General features: G+C 47.0%; 1 protein-coding gene across 1 annotated transcript in view; it reads right to left on the minus strand.

The window, feature by feature from the left end:
- Nucleotides 1-545: 545 nt before the first annotated feature.
- The window catches only part of BORA (BORA aurora kinase A activator), an 84019-nt gene continuing 64454 nt past the window's right edge, over nt 546-20110 (minus strand). The window contains exons 11-13 of the mRNA XM_069758141.1: nt 16145-16276; nt 3599-3758; nt 546-3510 (exon numbers count right to left, since the gene is read on the minus strand). Coding sequence (XP_069614242.1) covers nt 3458-3510; nt 3599-3758; nt 16145-16276 — 345 coding nt within the window. The 3' untranslated portion in view covers nt 546-3457. The remainder of the gene's footprint in view (nt 3511-3598; nt 3759-16144; nt 16277-20110) is intronic.

Consider the following 20110-nt stretch of genomic DNA (forward strand, 5'->3'; position numbering starts at 1 on the left):
CCTGGCTCTCCCGTTACACAACACTCGACACAAGCTGTACATGTTCGTTGAAACCCCAATGACATAATATTAAATCACGTGAGACTTAAAGGGGGTTGTAGCTTCAAGTCCAGTGGCGGCGGCGGTTTCGGCGATAAAGGCGCCTAGTCTGTCGGACCCTGCAGCCAACCAGTGGCTATCTCACTCACGTCCTTTAGACAAAACGGATATTTGGAGGAAGTTAGAGAGCAGCAGCAACTCACTTCTTCTGGAAAAGCGTTTCGTCTGAAGGAAGCAAGAGTGAACCAGCCGCCGAGTGGTTGTAGGCCTCCTGGAAATGCACAAGTCGTAAATATAGACTTATTTTACATGGAGAAAAATGGTGATTGAGCAGGGGCTTGTCCAAGTAGTGGCAACACCTTTAAGCTGAAAATTAACAAAACTGCATGAAATTACAACTCTATCAGACAATCTCCATGAAGAAGAGGGAGAACCCTTTAAAAAAAAAACAAAATGTAAAAATATACATTTAGGAATAAAAAGCAGCAATAAAGGAAAGTAACCACTGACAATAAAAATAACATTTATTATTGATAACCAGACATGGTTTACAGTGATGCCTAAAACAATATGTACATAGTTAAGACAAAAACCCCACCCTTGAAGGAAGCAGCAAGATACATTTATACAATGATTTCTATAAAATTTCAGAACGTGTAAATTCATTTTCTGGGACATTAACTGGAAAAAAAAAGAAGATGAAAAACATAGAATGTTGAATAATACGTCACTGGTGAACCAAAAAGTACAAAACACCCCTAGAACAAGGGAATGGGTACGAGAATTTTCGTTGTCCCAGAAAACCACTTGCGTATAAAACAATCAATGATCACTGATCTCACATTGCACACAATAGTCCAGCAGCATTTACACCCACAATTTGACTTGTTTGGGCAGCAATACATAATGTATCAAGTATCTTTATTACCATGCAGATGTGTGTGAACCTCTGGCCGACCACGATATAGGAGGCTGTCGAGTTCAGGCCAGGAGACCCGGACAGTCCGCGCTCGGTCACAGTTCCACGCACATCTGAACGAGCCCTTAGTCTTAGATCTAGAATCAGGAACATTTCCAGCAGCCAGTAAGCACAGCATTACAATTTTTATAACATTTGTACAAAGTTGGTCAGAAGTGACGTCCCATTAGAAGTCCTGATATGGGATTAAAAACATTACACATTTTCCGTGTTCAGGACATGGTGGATTGAAAACGGGATCACCAGATGCCCAGTGAGTAGTGACTCCTCAGATGCTACACTTTACCTCCTTGGCATGGCACTAAAGAGTGAACCAAGACCAGACTTCAATATTGAAAGGGTTGCATGTTATTTTCCTAAATGGGTCAACTGACGCCAAAGTGCCAGCGATCTTCACAGCAGCCCCTCACACCCCAGCTTCCACTATTCCATAGTAGAATGCCAAGAACCGTTCTAATTCATCAGGTTTTATGGGGGTTTTCCCAATAATCGACTGAAATCAATACTGTGTGGTCACTGATGATCTGTTTAGTTTCCTGCAGTGCGATCAGTGGCCCCAGAGCGACGCCAACATGTGCAGCACCAGACCACCGAGATGATGTATGACCGGCCATTGGCACAAGAGAGCGCGTCAGAAAAGCAGAGCATCGCTGCTGCAGTGTCTGCGGACTGCACACGTGAGTGGAGGTCACTTATTACCATTACAATTCCTACTGGTTCCAGTGATGGTCTACAATGGACCAGTACATGAACTGGAAAATGTGCAAACTAGTGATCGCTGGTCAGTCTAGTACTACAGAGCAGCCCTATAAGGAAGACCATACTCTGTCCCAGCACCTATATGGATGTAGCCAACATATGCTGGAGAAACGCCTTCCTACGGCCAGTATCTTTTACAGCACATAGATCTGCAGTCAGCAGATTTCACAATACAATCTGCACACATTATTACATTGATCTTAGACCTGATGAAGCTGGTGTACTTCCATTCGGACATGGCCTTTCAATAGCTGTATAGTACATTTGCAAACTTTTCCTGGCTTCCATGTAAATGAGCGTTTTAGAAATGCAGCTCTAGCTTTCAGGATTATACGTGGATTTTTACAGTACAAGTCATTAGGTCGATGTAATGTATGCATGTAGTACGGTGAAATCCGGTGACAGATTCCCTTTAAAAGGAATAAGTCATTTATTCTTCATTAATCCGCCCTAATAATCTATGTAATGATGTGCGAGTGTATTAACGATACTTATTCATCACAGTCTTCCTTGATTTCCAGTGCCACTCTGGTCCTCTTTTGGCCCATAGAACCTGAAATCAGACCCTCCAGGTCACACAGGGGTTTGGGTGTGGACCGAAGTCGCCTTCTTAATCTATGTAGTCTTGTTTTGACACTCAGACTAACCTTGGGAAAGTGGTAAAACTGCACATAGTCATTGTGCGAGCCTGGAAAGCTGCAGAGCGGTCATGGTAAGCCGAGAAGGGAGTGATCGGTAAGTATGCCAATACACTTACACAACATTACATGGATCAGGAGGGATTGGGAAATGAACATTTGGATGAGACATCATTAAAATGGTTCGCTATGCATTACATTGTCACAGTGTTTCCATTTACGTTACAAGCAGTGGGCATTGAATCTAGACATGGCTCTCAGTATACACAGAAGCTGCACATCAGTTTTTAATAACAGGTAACAGTGTCAGCCTGATGGGTATTTCTAATGAACCACAAAGCTAAGTACATGCAATTATGGGCATGGTTTACAGGGGTACACATCAATCATTCTGAAATGTGCCGACTCAGCAATTCCTGCCCCTTGCCACCTACGAGGTGGCAGGAGAAAGTAGTGTCTAGCGGTGGTTAGATATAACTGTAAATGCTGGCACCAGGACAAGCCCACGTACAATACTGTAAACTAGCAGCTGGGGTGCACACAGGAACCCTTCAATGCAACATTAAAGTATAACTAACACTATAGCAATGTTTTTCTGCATGACAGAGGCTGTATAAAAAGGTGCTGATCGGTGGGGGGCAGGGTATTGAGACCCTCACAGATCAGTCTAAAGTCAACATCTCCTGCATGAGCAGCCTCATAAGTCTATGGGTCCACAGACAGCGGAGAGTGAATGTACCGACACAGTGACTATTGAGCCCATAGGCCGCTGCGTGTGTCACTCAAGGAGCTGTGGCCATCACAATGGTATTTGGTCTGATCGGTGAGGACTCAGCACCTGGACCCATCCATTAGCAGTGCCTGTCATATTAATATTTTCATATTGTGTCACCTAAACTTTAACCACATTAACCAATAAAAGCAGAAATAAAAGGAGGCATTGCTTTAATAAATAGGGCATTAAGTTAGTGGTTACACACCACCTCTTCACATTCAGGAGGTTAAATGGTCACAGAATCCGGAACATAAACCACTGGAATTGCTAATGTGATGGAGATTTCTCATCCATGGTCTGCTGTGGACTCTGGAGATGTACTAAGGACAAAGCAAGAAGAAACAACAATAATCAGTGGGATTGTACGTCTGCATCATGCCATGTCATGCTGTTGTAGCCTAGACATACCATTCCTATTTAACCTGTTATATTGCCGGTCACTGCTAAGCTTCCAAGTCCCAGAGTGAAGCGCAGGATGCGTTTTGTGAGTTTTATGAAAAGGACGCTCACGTTCTGGAGACTCTGGTTCTAGCAGCCTATGTCCTTTAACATCCAATGCCAAAAAGTCCTTTGAAGAAAAAAAAATAATATAATAAACATAAAGTTCCAGAACTTTAATCAAAGAGCATTATGCAGTATATAATGACTAGAGCTAGGTAGCAAAGAATCTCAATTTACACATCATGCCTGTGAATGACAGCTTGGAGAGAGAGATAAATCATTTTTCACTGTTCAGGAGGCTGACTTGCTAATCTCCTGCTAAGCAGCTCATTCACCAGTGGTTCTCAGCCTGGACGGTCGCATCTTGGCACAATCCAGGTTGAAAACTATTTATCCCCTAGACATGGATTAAGGCGTGGGACAGACAGGTGAGGGACATTGTTGCTTTTATATTTGTTTAATTACAGGAGATGAGGGCTTCGGTGGCATTAGGTGAATATAATTGTGTTTGTTATTTTACATAAAAATGGAAAAGTGTGTTTTGTTTTATTTCTAATAAAGGACTTTACACTTGCTGTATTTTTATTTACCATATAACTATAATCTATAAGACACCTCTCCATTACCAAAATGTGGGCTTGATGTCACCAGACAATACAAAGGTGACATCAACCCCACAAATATGAACCCCACTTGCCACCGCTACAGGGCAAGTGGGAAGAGCCTGGCCAAGTGCCATCTTAAAAAAAAAAAAAAAAAAAAAAAAAAAAAAAAAGCATGGGGGACCCCTCTATTCTTGATAACCAGCCTTGCTGAAGCAGACAGCTGAGGGTTGCAGAGCCCAGCTGTGGGTTTTGACTGGCTGGTTATTAAAAATACAGGGGAACCCACACTGGATTTTTAATTCATTGCGCAGGTGGCAAGTGAGGAATACTCCCATCAGCAGCCCCTGCTGTCTGTTATTAGCGGCAGCAGGTGTAGGCTGATGGGAGTAAATCCCATCAGCTGTTGCCTGCTGTCATTTTCACTTTAATATAACATCATTCTCCCTTGCTCACGCTGATCACTGGCAGATCAGGGGAAAATGATGAGAGCAGTCTTCAGCATCTGGGAACAGCGCTTACTGTACCGCGGCTTCTCAGGCACCAGGACGTGTCCCACAAATGACATCCCCCCCAGTGTGTCATCTGTGTGTGGGACGTTTCATGGCCCATGCTGCCGGTAAAAAAAAACGGACATGTCTAGATGTGGGACATGGTCTGTGTGAACACACAGACACGTGCACAGCAACGTAGATTTCAACGTGCCTACGTGTGCAAGAGTCTCCGGTACATGTGAAAACGGTCATCACTCGTACCAGAAACACGGACATGTGAAAAAGGCCTAAGAGTGATTGATACCCTTCAAAAGGGGGTGTCCTATCAATAATGGTTAAAAATGCTTGTACAAACAACTTTATAATTATAGCCTTAGTAGAAATCCTCTAAGTCTGAGAACCGAAGGATTCATAATTTTATAGTTTAATGCTCGTTGTCTAGATTAAATGACTGCTGCAGTGTAGCAGACATGGTCAAGCATACGCTATGCTTACAACCTCTTTTTAGTAGAGCTTGTAAACACTGATCTATTATGGCCGCATCACTGTAGCACATGTCCTTGTCAACTCTAGTGAACCAGTGATATAACCATGTTGCTGGTCTGAAGTGTAAGTCTTCAGCAGCAATCCATTCCTGGCAAATAGGAAGTTGGGTGGAAGGGGAGTGGTGTACTGTCAAAGAAAATTTTGTCTTTTCATAAACAAAACAAAAAGATTTGATGTGACTACCATCTGCCTTAAAAAAGCATCAAGTCTTCCAGATCTTCTGTGGCTGTAGGCTTGTGCACATCGGTTGTCTCTTCAGGTCATCACAGACAGACCTGATTGAATTCAGTGCTCTCTGGGGCCAGATCACCTTTGTTTTCTTGTTTACAGTGAAGATAGTTCTTAATGGTAATAGCTGTTTATTTATGGTTATGTTGAAGAATACATTTGGAGCCAGTCATACAAATCCTTGATGGTATTATGTGATTTAAGTATCTGCATGTATCTCTCAGCATTGAGGACACCAGTAACCAAATTTTCAAAAATATGTGCTGAAATACAGCCCTAAACAAGCAATGACCCTCCACCATGCTTCATTGTTACCTGTAGATACAGATTTTGGTTTCACTTTCCAGTCCTTTGGCAAACTGCCTTCTGTTACAGCCAAATATTTCACAAATTTGATTCAGTCTAGAGCACCTGCTGCCATTGTTCTGCACCTCAGTTCCTATATTTTCATAGTTTAGTTGCTTGGCCTTGTTTCTATGACAAAGATATGACGACTTGGCCTCAATTCTCCCATGACACCAATTCTAGACACTTTGTGAAGAATAGATGGGTGTTGCTCGGACTCCCCATTTGCTGTCAGTTCTAAGCTGATGGCAGTACTAAACATCTTCCAATTTTGAAAGAAAGCAAACATGATGTGTCATCTACAATGTCCTTGGCTGACCATTGTATCTACGGCGCTGTCCGTTTGTTGGTGCCCACAAAGCTGAGCTATACAGGTAGATACTTATCCATCATACAATACCATCAGGGAGGCATTTGATTGGCTCCAAATTTATTCAGCAGCAGAACAAAGAACCCAATCATACAATGTCATTAAGAACCATCTTTAGTGTGAAGAACAAGGAGTCCTAAGAGGGATGTTATGGTCCCCCACAGAGCCCCGATCTCAACATTGTCTGGATTACATGAAGACAGAAGGATTTGCAGAAGCCTATATCCGCAGAAGATCTGTGGTTGGTTCTCCAAGATGTTTGGAACAACCTCCCTGCCGAGTTCCTTCAAAAACAGTATTCAAGTATTTCTGGATGAATTGATGCTTTAAAATTGTTTTGAAGGCAAAGGTTGTTCACGCCAAATAGATTTCTCCTCTGTCCATCACTTTATTGTTATCAGTTAAAGGGAGGGTGCCGTGATTTTAGTTTTTGTATTAATAATTATTGATTATATAATCAATTATTTTTAATACAAAAGTAAATGTACTACTTTAATACTTTTTTATTTATTCATTTTTACTTTTGCCACTGGAGGCCGCCATTTTCATTAGTGTGGGTGTAAGTGTCTGGGCACGACACTTGCACACCTCACTTACGGCAGCCATGGGCATAGGAGCCAACAGTCGGGCTCCGACCGCTTCTCCTGCCTCTCAGCTGTGACTTGGGCACGCCCCCTGGGCTGCTACGTCACAGCTGTGAGAGGAGATCGCGGCCATTTTGTTTTTTTCCTCTGTCGATCATAGCAGGAGCTGCCAGGGAGAAGCTGCTGCTGGGAAGCGAGGTTCGGGGTGAGTATCTGCAGCCAGGAGCTGTGATTGCAGCCTGTACTTAGTATTACAGCACAGGCTGCAATCACTGCTCACTGCCGTTCAGAGCAGAGCAGGGAGATCGTCACACTGCTCTGCCCTGAACATGACTCAGCACTTCCTGGAAGAGGACTGAAGGTAAGTACAGGGTTTTTATTTTCTTATGCATCTACCACTGCCACCAGCCCCTATATGCCACTGCTACTAGCCCCTATATACCACTGCTACTAGCCCCTATATACCACTGCTACCAGCCCCTATATACCACTGCTACCTGTCCCTATATACCACTGTTACCTGCTCCTATATACCACTGCTACCTGCCCCTATATACCACTGCTACCTGCCCTTATATACCACTGCTACCAGCCCTTATATACCACTGCTACCTGCCCCTATATACCACTGCTACCTGCCCCTATATAGCACTGCTTCCAGCCCCTATATACCACTGCTACCTGCCCCTATATACCACTGCTACCAGCCCCTATATACCACTGCTACCTGCCCCTATATACCACTGCTACCTGCTCCTATATACCACTGCTACCTGCCCCTATATACCACTGCTACCTGCCCCTATATACCACTGCTACCTGCTCCTATATACCACTGCTACCAGCCCCTATATACCACCTACCACTGCTACCAGCCCCAATATACCACCTACCACTGCTACCTGCCTCTGTATACCACTGCTACCTGCCTCTGTATACCACCTACCACTGCTGCCTGCCTCTATATACCATCTACTACTGCTGCCTGCCTCTGTATACCACCGCTACCTGCCTCTGTATGCCACCTAACACTGCTGCCTGCCTCTATATACCATCTACCACTGCTGCCTGCCTCTGTATAGCACCGCTACCTGCCTCTGTATAGCACCGCTACTTGCCTCTGTATAGCACCGCCACCTGCCTCTGTATACCACCTACCACTGCTGCCTGCCTCTGTATAGCACCGCTACCTGCCTCTGTATAGCACCGCTACCTGCCTCTGTATAGCACCGCTACCTGCCTCTGTATAGCACCTACCACTGCTACCTGCCTCTGTATAGCACTGCTACCTGCCTCTGTATACCACCTACCACTGCTGCCTGCCTCTATATACCATCTACCACTGCTGCCTGCCTCTATATACCATCTACCACTGCTACCTCTGTCCTGTGTAGCTAATCTAGTCCTGTGTAGCTAATCCTGTCCTGTGTACAGTATCACACAAGATAGGATTAGATACACGGTGCAGCACAGTATCACACAGGACAGGATTAGATACACGGCTCAGCAGTCAGTATCTAATCCTCTCCTATGCACTCCTCTCCCCCCTGCGTGTCTTTCCCCATTGTGGATTATTATTTTTGTTGTGGGAGATGAGGGAGTCGAGGATTATGCGTTCGGTATGGTATAAAAAAGATTAATAAAGGACTTTATTCTGGCCGAGTCTTTATTTACAATACATGTGAGATCTATGTGGCGGCATTATGGGTGATCTATATGGCGGTATTATGTGAGAAGCATATGGTGGTATGTGAGAACACTGGCGGTATTATGTGTGATCTATATGGCGGTATTATGTGAGAACACTATGGCAGTATTATCTTCAGAAAGTGGACCCATTCTATAGTGGTTCTGGTTGAGCACCTGCACGCGGGTCTGGGGTAATAGAGGGGACAGCGTGACCTCCAGTAAGGTGCAGTCAGGGGAAGGCTGGTGAGGCAGCTGAAGAGAGGGGTCTCATTTTTATCGTTACTATATGGCTACATTTCCTTCCCAGCGTCACCCCGTACTTCGCCTGTCGCCTCGCTTTCACACATCGCCAGGACAGGATGGAGAAGACAGGATCTGAGGAGGGGAATGGGGTCTGCATGCAATGTCTGGATCAGAACAGGCCATCAATCCGCAGAAATGTTTCCTGGATTTCTGTGGAGCAGATGGTCCATCCATGTGTATAAAAGACAGCGCTCTATGTACAATCCCTGGCTGCTCCGCGCACCAAACAGGGGGCCCCTATAGACCAGCACACTGCTCTCCTGAAATACTCTGTGCTGCTGTCACCCTGCTCGCTCCACCACATATCTCCCAGAATCCTTGCTGCCTGCCATCCTCAGTGACTGTCTACTTGTCAGTATAAGGCTGCCTTCACACTATCAGTATTTGGTCAGTATTTTACCTCAGTATTTGTAAGCCAAAACCAGGAGTGGGTGATAAATACAGAAGTGGTGCATATGTTTCTATTATACTTTTCCTCTATTTGCCCCACTCCTGGTTTTGGCTTACAAATACTGAGGTAAAATACTGACCATACTCTGCAGTCACCAACAAAATGGCTGCTCACTGTGTTCCTGAATATCATCCTCTCTAATCCCTTAGCAAACACCCAGAAGGGGAGGAGAGGAGACATCACACACGTCAGCAGACTCCGCCCATAATTACTGCAGTGCAGTAATGTGAGCTAGTTATACACTAGGTTTTTCTGAAATTTCAGCAGCTGCTCCCCCTAGTGTTTAAAAGTGGAAATGCCAAAACTTTTCAAATTATTTTTCATATTTTACTAAATTATAAACAAATGATAATATTTTTTAAGAAAATGTAATCATTAATTCTTTACATTTTTACAATTTCTGAAAAACAAATTTTTTGATGGCACCTTCCCTTTAACAAAAACAGGATTTTTGGTTGCTTACCGTAAAATCTGTTTCTTGGAGCCTCCATTGGGGGACACAGGAACCATGGGTGTATGCTGCTGCCACTAGGAGGCTGACACTATGCAAATAAAAAAGTTAGCTCCTCCTCTGCAGTGTACACCCCACCGACTGGCATTATACTCTTCAGTTAGTGAGAAAGCAGTAGGAGATAATGAAACAAGGTTGAAAAACCATAAACACAAACTTGAGAACTGTAACGTGAGAACAGTCATAGAACAGATAACAGAAAACATTGGGAGGGAGCTGTGTCCCCCAATGGAGGCTTCAAGAAACAGATTTTACGGTACGCAACCAAAAATCCTGTTTTCTTTATCGCCTCTCATTGGGGGACACAGGAACCATGGGACGTCCCAAAGCAGTCCCAAGGGCGGGAAAAACAGACTTCCATCAGGTCAGAGGACTCACCACTGCCGCCTGCAGGATCCTTCTGCCTAGGCTGGCGTCCGCCGATGCATAGGTATGGACCTTGTAAAATTTGGCGAACGTGTGGATGGAAGACCAAGTTGCCGCTTTGCAAAGCTGTAGGGCGGAAGCCCTGTGGTGCACCGCCCAGGAGGCGCCGACTGCCCGGGTAGAGTGAGCCTTAATCCCAGGAGGGGGCACTCTGTTCTTGACCCGGTAAGCCTCCAAAATTGCCATTCTGATCCATCGAGCAATAGTCGCTTTAGAAGCCGGCTGGCCTCTGCGCGTGCCATCAGGAATGACGAAAAAGGAATCAGTCTTCCGGAAAGAGGACGTTCTGTCCAGATAAATCCTCACTGCCCTGACGAGGTCTAGCTTGTTCAACGATCGCTCCAGAGGATGAGTCGGAGCCGGACAAAAGGAAGGTAGAACGATGTCCTCGTTGAGGTGGAAGGTGGAAACCACCTTAGGAAGAAAAGAAGGTGGGGGTCGGAAGACCACCTTGTCCTGGTGAATGACCAAAAACGGAGGGCGGCAAGACAGTGCCGCCAGCTCGGAAACGCGGCGAATGGACGTGATGGCCACAAGAAAAGCCACCTTCCAAGATAAAACTGATAAACGAATCTCCCTAAGAGGTTCAAAGGGAGAAACCTTTAAAACGTCCAGTACCAGGTTTAGGTTCCATGCCTCCACAGGGGCCCTGTACGGCGGGACGGCATGGGCTACCCCCTGAAAGAAGGTCCTAACCTGTGGCCGAGAGGCCAAGGTCTTCTGAAAGAGGATGGAAAGCGCCGAGACCTGACCCTTCAGGGAACTAAGAGCCAGGCCCGAATCCAGCCCTGCCTGAAGGAAGGCCAAAAGAGAAGGCAGGGAAAAAACCATAGGCGGAACGCGGTTGGACTCGCACCAACGGAAGTAGGCCTTCCAGGTGCGGTAGTAGATCCTGGAAGAAGAAGGCTTCCGAGCCTGAATCATGGTGTGAATCACCCGGTCCGAAAGGCCGGACGCTCTTAGAACCGCGGTCTCAACAGCCACGCCGTTAAACTGAGCGACCGAGAATTCGGGTGGCAGATCGGACCCTGGGACAGCAGATCGGGCCTGTCTGGAAGGCGCCAGGGAGCGTCCGCGAGAAGGTTGACGAGCTCCGCGAACCAAGCTCTCCTGGGCCAATCCGGGACGATCAGAATGACCGGCACCCCTTCCGCTTTGATCTTCTTCAAAAGTTTGGGAAGTAATGGAAGGTGTGGGAACAGGTAGGGCAGCTCGAACTGTGACCAGGGAATGGCCAGAGCATCGACGCCCACTGCGAGAGGATCGCGGGACCTGGAGACGAACTGCGGAACCTTCCTGTTGATTCGAGACGCCGTGAGATCCACATCCGGAGTTCCCCATCGAAGACAAATCTGATGGAAGACCTCCGGATGCAAGGACCATTCCCCTGCCGCGAGACCCTCGCGGCTGAGGAAGTCTGCGGCCCAGTTTTCCACGCCGGGGATATGCACCGCGGATATCACCGGAACCGTTGCCTCTGCCCAAAGGAGGATCTTGGATACCTCGGCAAGGGCCAAGGAGCTCCGAGTCCCCCCCTGATGGTTGACATATGCCACAGCCGTGGCGTTGTCCGTCTGGACCCGGACTGGAAGGCCCCTGAGGATCCTTTCCCAATGGCGGAGGGACAGAAAGATGGCCCGAATTTCGAGGACGTTGATCGGCAGAGAAGACTCCTGCGGCGACCAACGGCCCTGAACCGTCAGGTGGCGAAAAACCGCACCCCAGCCGATCAGGCTGGCGTCCGTTGTCACCACCTGCCAGTGAACCGGAAGGAAGGACCTGCCCTGGGAGATGAGAGGTGACGTCAGCCACCAGTTGAGAGACCGCTTGACCCGAAAGGAGAGTCTGATCGGCCGATCCAGGGAGAAGACCGACCTGTCCCACTGAGACAGAATGGCTTGCTGAAGGGGGTCGAGAATGGAATTGTGCGAAGGGAATCGCTTCCAAGGTAGCTACCATCCTCCCCAGAACCTTCATGGCCGATCGGAGGGAGGGAGGCCGAGGACCCTGGAGCAAGCGTATGTCCCGACAAAGGGTGGATCTCTTGTCCTTGGGAAGGAAGACTCTGGACTGATGAGTGTCGAAAAGCATGCCCAGAAAGATGATGCGCTGAGAAGGAATAAGGCAGGACTTCTTCCGGTTGACCAGCCGCCCGAAACGGGATAACGTGTCGAGAACTATGGACAGGCTTTCGTGGGCCTGAGCAAAGGACGGAGCCTTGAGGAGGATGTCGTCGAGGTATGGAAACAGGACCAAGCCTCTGACTCTCAAGATGGCCATCAGTGCCGCCATGATTTTCGTGAACACCCTTGGCGCGGTTGCGAGGCCGAACGGCAGGGCGACGAACTGAAAATGATCTTGTTGCACTGCGAAGCGCAGGAAACGGTGATGTCCGGGAAATATCGGAACATGTAGGTAGGCGTCCTGGATATCTATAGAGCATAGAAATTCCTGAGCCTCCATGGAAGCAATTACTGAACGAAGGGATTCCATCCTGAAGTGTCTCAGGTGAACCCTCCTGTTCAGCAATTTGAGGTCCAGAATGGGACGAACCTTGCCGTCTTTTTTCGGTACCACAAAAAGGTTCGAGTAGAAGCCCGTGTACCGTTCCTTTTCTGGGACGGGAACGATTACCCCGGATTTGAGCAGAGAAGCGATGGCTGCGAAGAAGCCCGGAACCAGAGCGGGATCTTTTGGAGGACAGGATTGGAAGAAACGATCCCTGGGTCGGGAGGCGAACTCTATCTTGTATCCCGAGGATACAACTTCCCTGACCCATGCATCCTCCACTGCGGAAATCCAGACGTCCCTGAAACGGAGAAGACGGCCCCCCAACCTGGGAGTTGGGCTGGAGTCTTGCCAAGAGTCATGCGGAGGTGGATCTTCCAGTCCTGGGCCTGGACGATCTACCCTGGGAAAAGCGAGGACGCCAGGACGGAGTGGGCCTGAAGGACACCGCCTTCCTCTCTTGACGTGCCTGTGGCCTCTGTTGCTGCTGGGAAAAGGAGTTCGACACAGCGAAGCGACGAAAAGGCCGAAAAGAGCGAAACTGTCGTCTAGGAGGAGGGCGACGAGGTTTAGCCTGGGGGAGAAGAGAACTTGTACCCCCGGTGGCGTCCTTAATGATTTGGTCCAGCTGGGAACCAAAGAGACGAGAGCCCTGGAAGGGCAGACTAGTGAGGGACTTTTTGGAGGACAAGTCCGCCTGCCAGGCCTTGAGCCAAACGGTCCGGCGGATGGCAACGGCATTGCTGGAAGCCTGAGCTGCACAAGACGCGACATCCAGGGAGGCGGAAACCAGGTATTCACCAGCGTGGGAAATCTGGTTGGCAAGTTCCGCCAATTGCGCAGGAGGTGCCCCGTCAAGGATACCTCGCCGTAGATCCTTGGCCCATTTTGAGATGGATTTTGAAGCCCAGGTGGAAGCAAAGGCTGGGCATAGCGCTGCTGAAGCCGCTTCAAAGGCAGATTTCGCGAAGGATTCTATAACTGTCGTTAGAATCCTTCAGAGACGCTCCGCCGGACAGTGGAAGCACCGTGTTGGTGGACAGCCTGGAAACAGGGGGATCCACCGAGGGAGAGACCGTCCAATTGGCGGTAAGTTCTGGTGAAAACGGATATAACACCCCCAGGCGTTTTCCCCTCTGAAAACGTCTGGTTGGATTCTCTCTCTCTCTGGACAAGATTTCCTCGAATTCCGGATGAGGAGCGAAAAATTTAGAAGGTGGTTTGGCCCGTCTAAACGAAACCGCCTGATCTGCGAGTTCCGTAGAGGGATCCTTGATGCCACAGGTTTGGTTTATTGCCCCAATAAGGTTCTGGACTGTCTCACTCATGGTGGCGATTTGGTTAGGATCCAGCTCCGAAATATCCTCCGAGGGCGCATCAGATAATGCCTCGCCTGACTCCGGGGAGGAGGATCGGTGGGACACCAACCGCAGGGGAGGGCCGAGCGGCGAGATGGAGCGCGAAGAGGACTCAGACCGACGTTCCTGTCTGGACCTTTTGTGGCTTATCAAGGAGGGCTCGGGCGGCGGTTCCTGCGACCCGCTGGCCACTGCAGGGGTCTGCAGGGGTAACCGATCCAGCGCGGACACTAGGGTTTGAGATACCCGTGTTAATCGGCCACCGATTGTGACAGAGAGGCGGCCCAGCCTGGGATGGGGGGGATCACTCTCGGGCGGAACAGCCGGGGGATCCTGGGCGGTGGGAACAATTGGGTTGCTGCAGGACTGACACAGCGGGGAGGACTGACCTGAGGGAAGTTTGCTGTTACAGGACGAACATGCAAAGTACGTGACTAAGGCAGTAGATGAAGAAGAAGTAGGGGGGCGAGAGCGGCCCCCTTTAGAGGTAGACATTTTGAGGGACCCTGAAGATGCCAGTGGGTTAGGGGACAGTGGGCAGAGGGGGGTGTCAGTCTGCAGTGCAGCTACTCACGGACCCGGTCCTGGGAGATGTCCCACTTGTCGATGAAGTGCCCTGAGGAGCTGAATTCAGCGCAGATAGAGCTGCCCACAGAGGATGCGTACGAAGGTGCGGGTGCGCTTGCGAGGGCTGGTGCTGCTGCCGGTACAAAGCGGTGCTCACACCAGACGAGTGTCCCAGGAGGAAGGGGGCGGAGCCAGAGGCAGGGGCACCGGTAGGAAGGGCACAGTAAGTCGGGCGGGAAAAAGCCCGCCCGCAGAGCCGGAAGTGAGGGGCCCGAAAACCGGAAGTAGGCCCCGACAGAAGCCGGGGCCTAAATTAGGGGCCGGCGGCCGAGGAAAGGAGCCAAGGCGCCGGAATAGAGCGCCCTAAGAGACAGCTAGCGGCGCGGTCGCCCACCAGGCTGCGCCGCTGAGGGGCGCCCAGAGAAAGACCTCCTGCGGCGCCGGGCAGAGCGCCGCAGGGAGAAGCAGCGCGACAGCCTGCAGGGCTGCCGCGCTGTGGATGGTGCCCCATGAAGAGCCGCAGCACCGAGTGGTGCGCCGCTGGGGGGAACGTATGGCAGCCCAACGTGCAGGCATACAGAAGAACGGCGCAGCAGCCTGTAAGGGCCCAGCGCCGGAAAGAAGGCAGAGGGCCCCCGTATCTGAATTGGGGGAAGAGGTGCTGTGGGGGAAGAAAGCGCACCTATGAATGTCGCAGCGCGACAACAATCCCGGCCGCGTCACTGTATGGACGCATCATGGTGTTGACAGGTATGAAAGGAGGCTGGGAGCCCCTAACAAGACCCCCCCCCTATAAAAGATGTGGGATGGGACTGGGGAAAATACTCACCTAAAACATCCCACGCCGAAACTAACCTGACAGGAAGGGTATGAGACGTCCAGGGAGCTGATGGACGTCCTCGTCTCCGCAACCGACAGGCTCTGGTGGGCGAGTGGGTGGGGGACGGAGCCAGGACCGGACTTCTGAGCACGCTTGTGTGCTAGGATCTTGGTCCTGGAGAGGGATCTATGAGGATACGGGGTGGCAGTACACGCCGTACTCATAGTCCGCTTGTGGGACTACAGGTGTGACTGCTCACCCTGTATCCCTCCGGAAAAACCTGAAAAGAAACGACGCACATTGAGGTAGATAAGGGTCTAATGAAAGACCCGTGTCCACCTCCTACTGACACTAAGCTAAACTGAAGAGTATAATGCCAGTCGGTGGGGTGTACACTGCAGAGGAGGAGCTAACTTTTTTATTTGCATAGTGTCAGCCTCCTAGTGGCAGCAGCATACACCCATGGTTCCTGTGTCCCTCAATGAGAGGCGATAAAGAAATTCAAACTATTAATACTTCTATTTTTGCAAACGTTTTAGGTAGGAGAAAAATGCTGCAAAGTACTGTAGATTTCTTACTCCATTTACGTTCACTAGATCTGTGTAAAATGCTTGTTGTCAACAGTTCAGTTGTGGTCTGCAAGGATAGACTCAAAAGTCCTGCTGGTGCCCACCTAATGAATGCAATGACTTTAAATATTGACATGCCTACCTTTGTTTTCAGAAGCCGTGACCCATTCTGATTTTCATATACCTGTGTATCAATTTCTTTGTAGACTCCATCTGTGCTAATACCATCCATGATACTGGATCCACATGTCTGTGTTGTGTAACCACTGTCTACCTTTATGTTAACACATAAAAAGAGTAGTAAGAATACAGGTTAAAAATCAATATACATTGCTTCTCACAGTAAATCACAGATTTGCCTAACTACACGGTAGCATCTCACTACCGAGGATTCTCAGAGCGGATGATGAACTGGTTTCCTAGATCCTTGATGAAATGTATCTGGACTTCGCACCACTACTCATCTAATAACAACAGCAAAGAACAAGCAGCGGGTGTTATGGGAAACCGTCGGCATCCAAATAAGCACCCATCAATATCCATAGTCTAACCAAAACCTAAGACAAAATGAACATACCGTACTTCTTTACTTTCAGCAGAGTGTAAGTAAAAGCTAGTTAAGTATACTGTGGCATGTAAAAGTTTGGGCACCGCTGATCAAAATGACTTATTGTAAAACAGTTAAGCAAGTTGAAGATGAAACGATCTCTAAAAGGCCCAAAGTTAAAAATGACATTTCCTTTATATTTTAGCCCCCCACCCACCCAAAAAAAGGGTCTTTTACATTTTAAAAATTACAAAACGGAAAATGTTCTGATACAAAAGTTTGGGCACCTTGCATTAATACCAATTAGCAACCCCTTTTGAAATGATCACAGCTTGTACACGCCTTTTGTAGCCAGACAGTGTTTTAATTCTTGTTTGAGGGATTTTCATTCCTTCAGCCTTGGAAAATTCTTCCAGTTCTATGAGATTCCTGGGTCGTCTTATATGCACTGCTATTTTGAGGTTTAGCCACAGATTTTCAATCATGTTCAGCTCAGGGGACTGTGAGGGCCATTGCAAAACTTTCAGCTTGTGTCTTTTGAGGTAGTCCATTGTGAATTTGAACCAAAAAACCCAATCACAAATAATCCAGAATCTCAGAAAAGTATATAAACCAAAACAAAAAACAGAGATCCCTAAAAAATAACTTTTAATAGTATCATTAAAAAGACTATCCAAGATTTTATAAAACAGTATTAAATGTACCTAGTGGACCCTAGACCGAACTACAATGAGTCCTACCTGGCAGTGGAGGTTGGCACCCTACTTTTCTGCGGTTGGCGCCCCCACTCCTCGACGACTAGCCCTTTAAAGCCCTATTAAAGACCTATAATAAGGAAAAGGCTAAATAGACCTGTTATCAACACCTAGACTAGTACCCTGCCTGCCAGTGGAGGTTGGCACCCTAATTTACTGCGGTAGGCGCCCCCACTCAACGGCGGCTAGCCCTAGGGTCCCTAATAATCCCTAAAAATCGGGATAGACAAAGAGATATTGTCCCACAAACACCACCGATACCCGTAGAAAAAAAGAAGAGAGAAAAAAGCAGAGAAAATAATATAATAAAGCCCAAAAAAATAAATAATCTCAAAAACAACAAAAAAGAATATCACTATATTCAATAGATGTAACACAGAGGGTAAGCCAAAACTGCTATGATGAAAGCAATATATTTCCTCCAGATAAATATCGATATAGGCCAGATACGGGTATACTGGGTGCAATGATATTAATGTCCACAGACAACCCAGCACTTAAATGAAATCCACTTTTGTGACACTACATAATATATCAGATGTTCAATATAAAATCACAAGTAGTGTGTGTCCATAAATATGGCACCACCACAATGACAAAGAGTGGACAAAAGGACGATACAAAAGACAGCCTCTGGGAACACAGTCACCACTTAATAATAGAGTGGCGAAGGCTCATCAGAATGTAAAACATGAGCCGCAACAGTACCTTCATCTTGTGCATGAATCTATCACCCCTGATGAACCCCCGCCATTCCCTATGGGGGGGAAACGCGTCGGGCATTGTATGGGGACCATTTGACAGATGCTGGTGATGTCAAACTAGATGTAACCGCTCTGTATTTTGTGGCAGCAACTGGATCCTAATCATGAGAAAACAACAAATAGATGAGTATATTGGTGATGCTTGATCAAGATTGTCTATTTTTGCATCAATAGGACGATTGTGTCCTTGTAGTCTCATGTTTTACATTCTGATGAGCCTTCGCCACTCTATTATTAAGTGGTGACTGTGTTCCCAGAGGCTGTCTTTTGTATCGTCCTTTTGTCCACTCTTTGTCATTGTGGTGGCGCCATATTTATGGACACACACTACTTGTGATTTTATATTGAACATCTGATATATTATGTAGTGTCACAAAAGTGGATTTCATTTAAGTGCTGGGTTGTCTGTGGACATTAATATCATTGCACCCAGTATACCCGTTTCTGGCCTATATCGATATTTATCTGGAGGAAATATATTGCTTTCATCATAGCAGTTTTGGCTTACCCTCTATGTTACATCTATTGAATATAGTGATATTCTTTTTTGTTGTTTTTGAGATTATTTATTTTTTTGGGCTTTATTATATTATTTTCTCTGCTTTTTTCTCTCTTCTTTTTTTCTACGGGTATCGGTGGTGTTTGTGGGACAATATCTCTTTGTCTATCCCGATTTTTAGGGACCCTAGGGCTAGCCGCCGTTGAGTGGGGGCGCCTACCGCAGTAAATTAGGGTGCCAACCTCCACTGGCAGGCAGGGTACTAGTCTAGGTGTTGATAACAGGTCTATTTAGCCTTTTCCTTATTATAGGTCTTTAATAGGGCTTTAAAGGGCTAGTCGTCGAGGAGTGGGGGCGCCAACCGCAGAAAAGTAGGGTGCCAACCTCCACTGCCAGGTAGGACTCATTGTAGTTCGGTCTAGGGTCCACTAGGTACATTTAATACTGTTTTATAAAATCTTGGATAAATATAGTCTTTTTAATGATACTATTAAAAGTTATTTTTTAGGGATCTCTGTTTTTTGTTTTGGTTTATATCCATTGTGAATTTGACATGTGTTTAGGATCATTATACATTTGTAGAAGTCATCTTCTTTTCACCTTCAGCTTTTTTTTTTTTTTTTACAGATGGTGTTATGTTTGCATCAAGAATTTGTTGAAATTTCATTGAATTCATTCTTCCGCGCTACCCGTAAATGTTCCCCATGCCATTGGCTGCAACCCAACCACAAAGCATTTTTTATCCACCCCAATGATTAATGATTGGTGAGATTCTTTACCTGTAATTGTGCCTTTTTTTTTTTCTACACATACCTTTGATCATTGTGGCCAAAAAGTTCTATTTTAACCACATCGCTCATTGTTTCCAAAATGCATCTGGCTTGTTTAGATGTTCTTTTGCATAATTCTCTCCTGCGTCTTCATCATAAAATTCAGAGTCACGTTTTGTCCTAATGACTCTTCCATGAAGGCCACATTTGTGCAGGTGTCTCTGAACAGGAGAACAAGGACCACAACTCCAGATTCTGCTACATCTTTCTGAAGGTCTTTTGCAGGGGTTCTGATTTACTTCTCTAGCAATCCTACGTGCAGCTCTCACTGAAATTTAGCTTAGTCTTCGGGACATTATCTTGACCTCCACTGTTCTTGTTAACTGCCATTTCTTATTTAAATTTAGAAATTAGGAAAGAGCAACTTGAAAACTCTTTGCTATCTTCTTATAGCCTTATCCTGCTTTGTGGCCCTCCACCATTTTCATATTGGTAGGCAGCTGCTTAGAAGACCCCATAGCTCTTCTGTTTTGGGCACAACGTTAGAGGAGGCTGGGTTTTTATGAAGCTGGGAAATTTTGCATCACCTGGCCTTTACTAAAGATGACAGTGAACAAACTATAACCCCAACAGGCTAATTAAGGTCTGAAACCTTGGTCAATGTTATCTGAGCACACAAATCTCCAAGGGTGACCAAAATTTGCATTGGCCCATTTTCCTTTTTGTAATTTTTAAAGTGTAAAAAGATGACAATTTTTTTTGCTGTTGCCTAA

Source organism: Ranitomeya imitator, chromosome 3, assembly GCF_032444005.1.
Source record: "Ranitomeya imitator isolate aRanImi1 chromosome 3, aRanImi1.pri, whole genome shotgun sequence".
Lineage (NCBI taxonomy): Eukaryota > Metazoa > Chordata > Amphibia > Anura > Dendrobatidae > Ranitomeya > Ranitomeya imitator.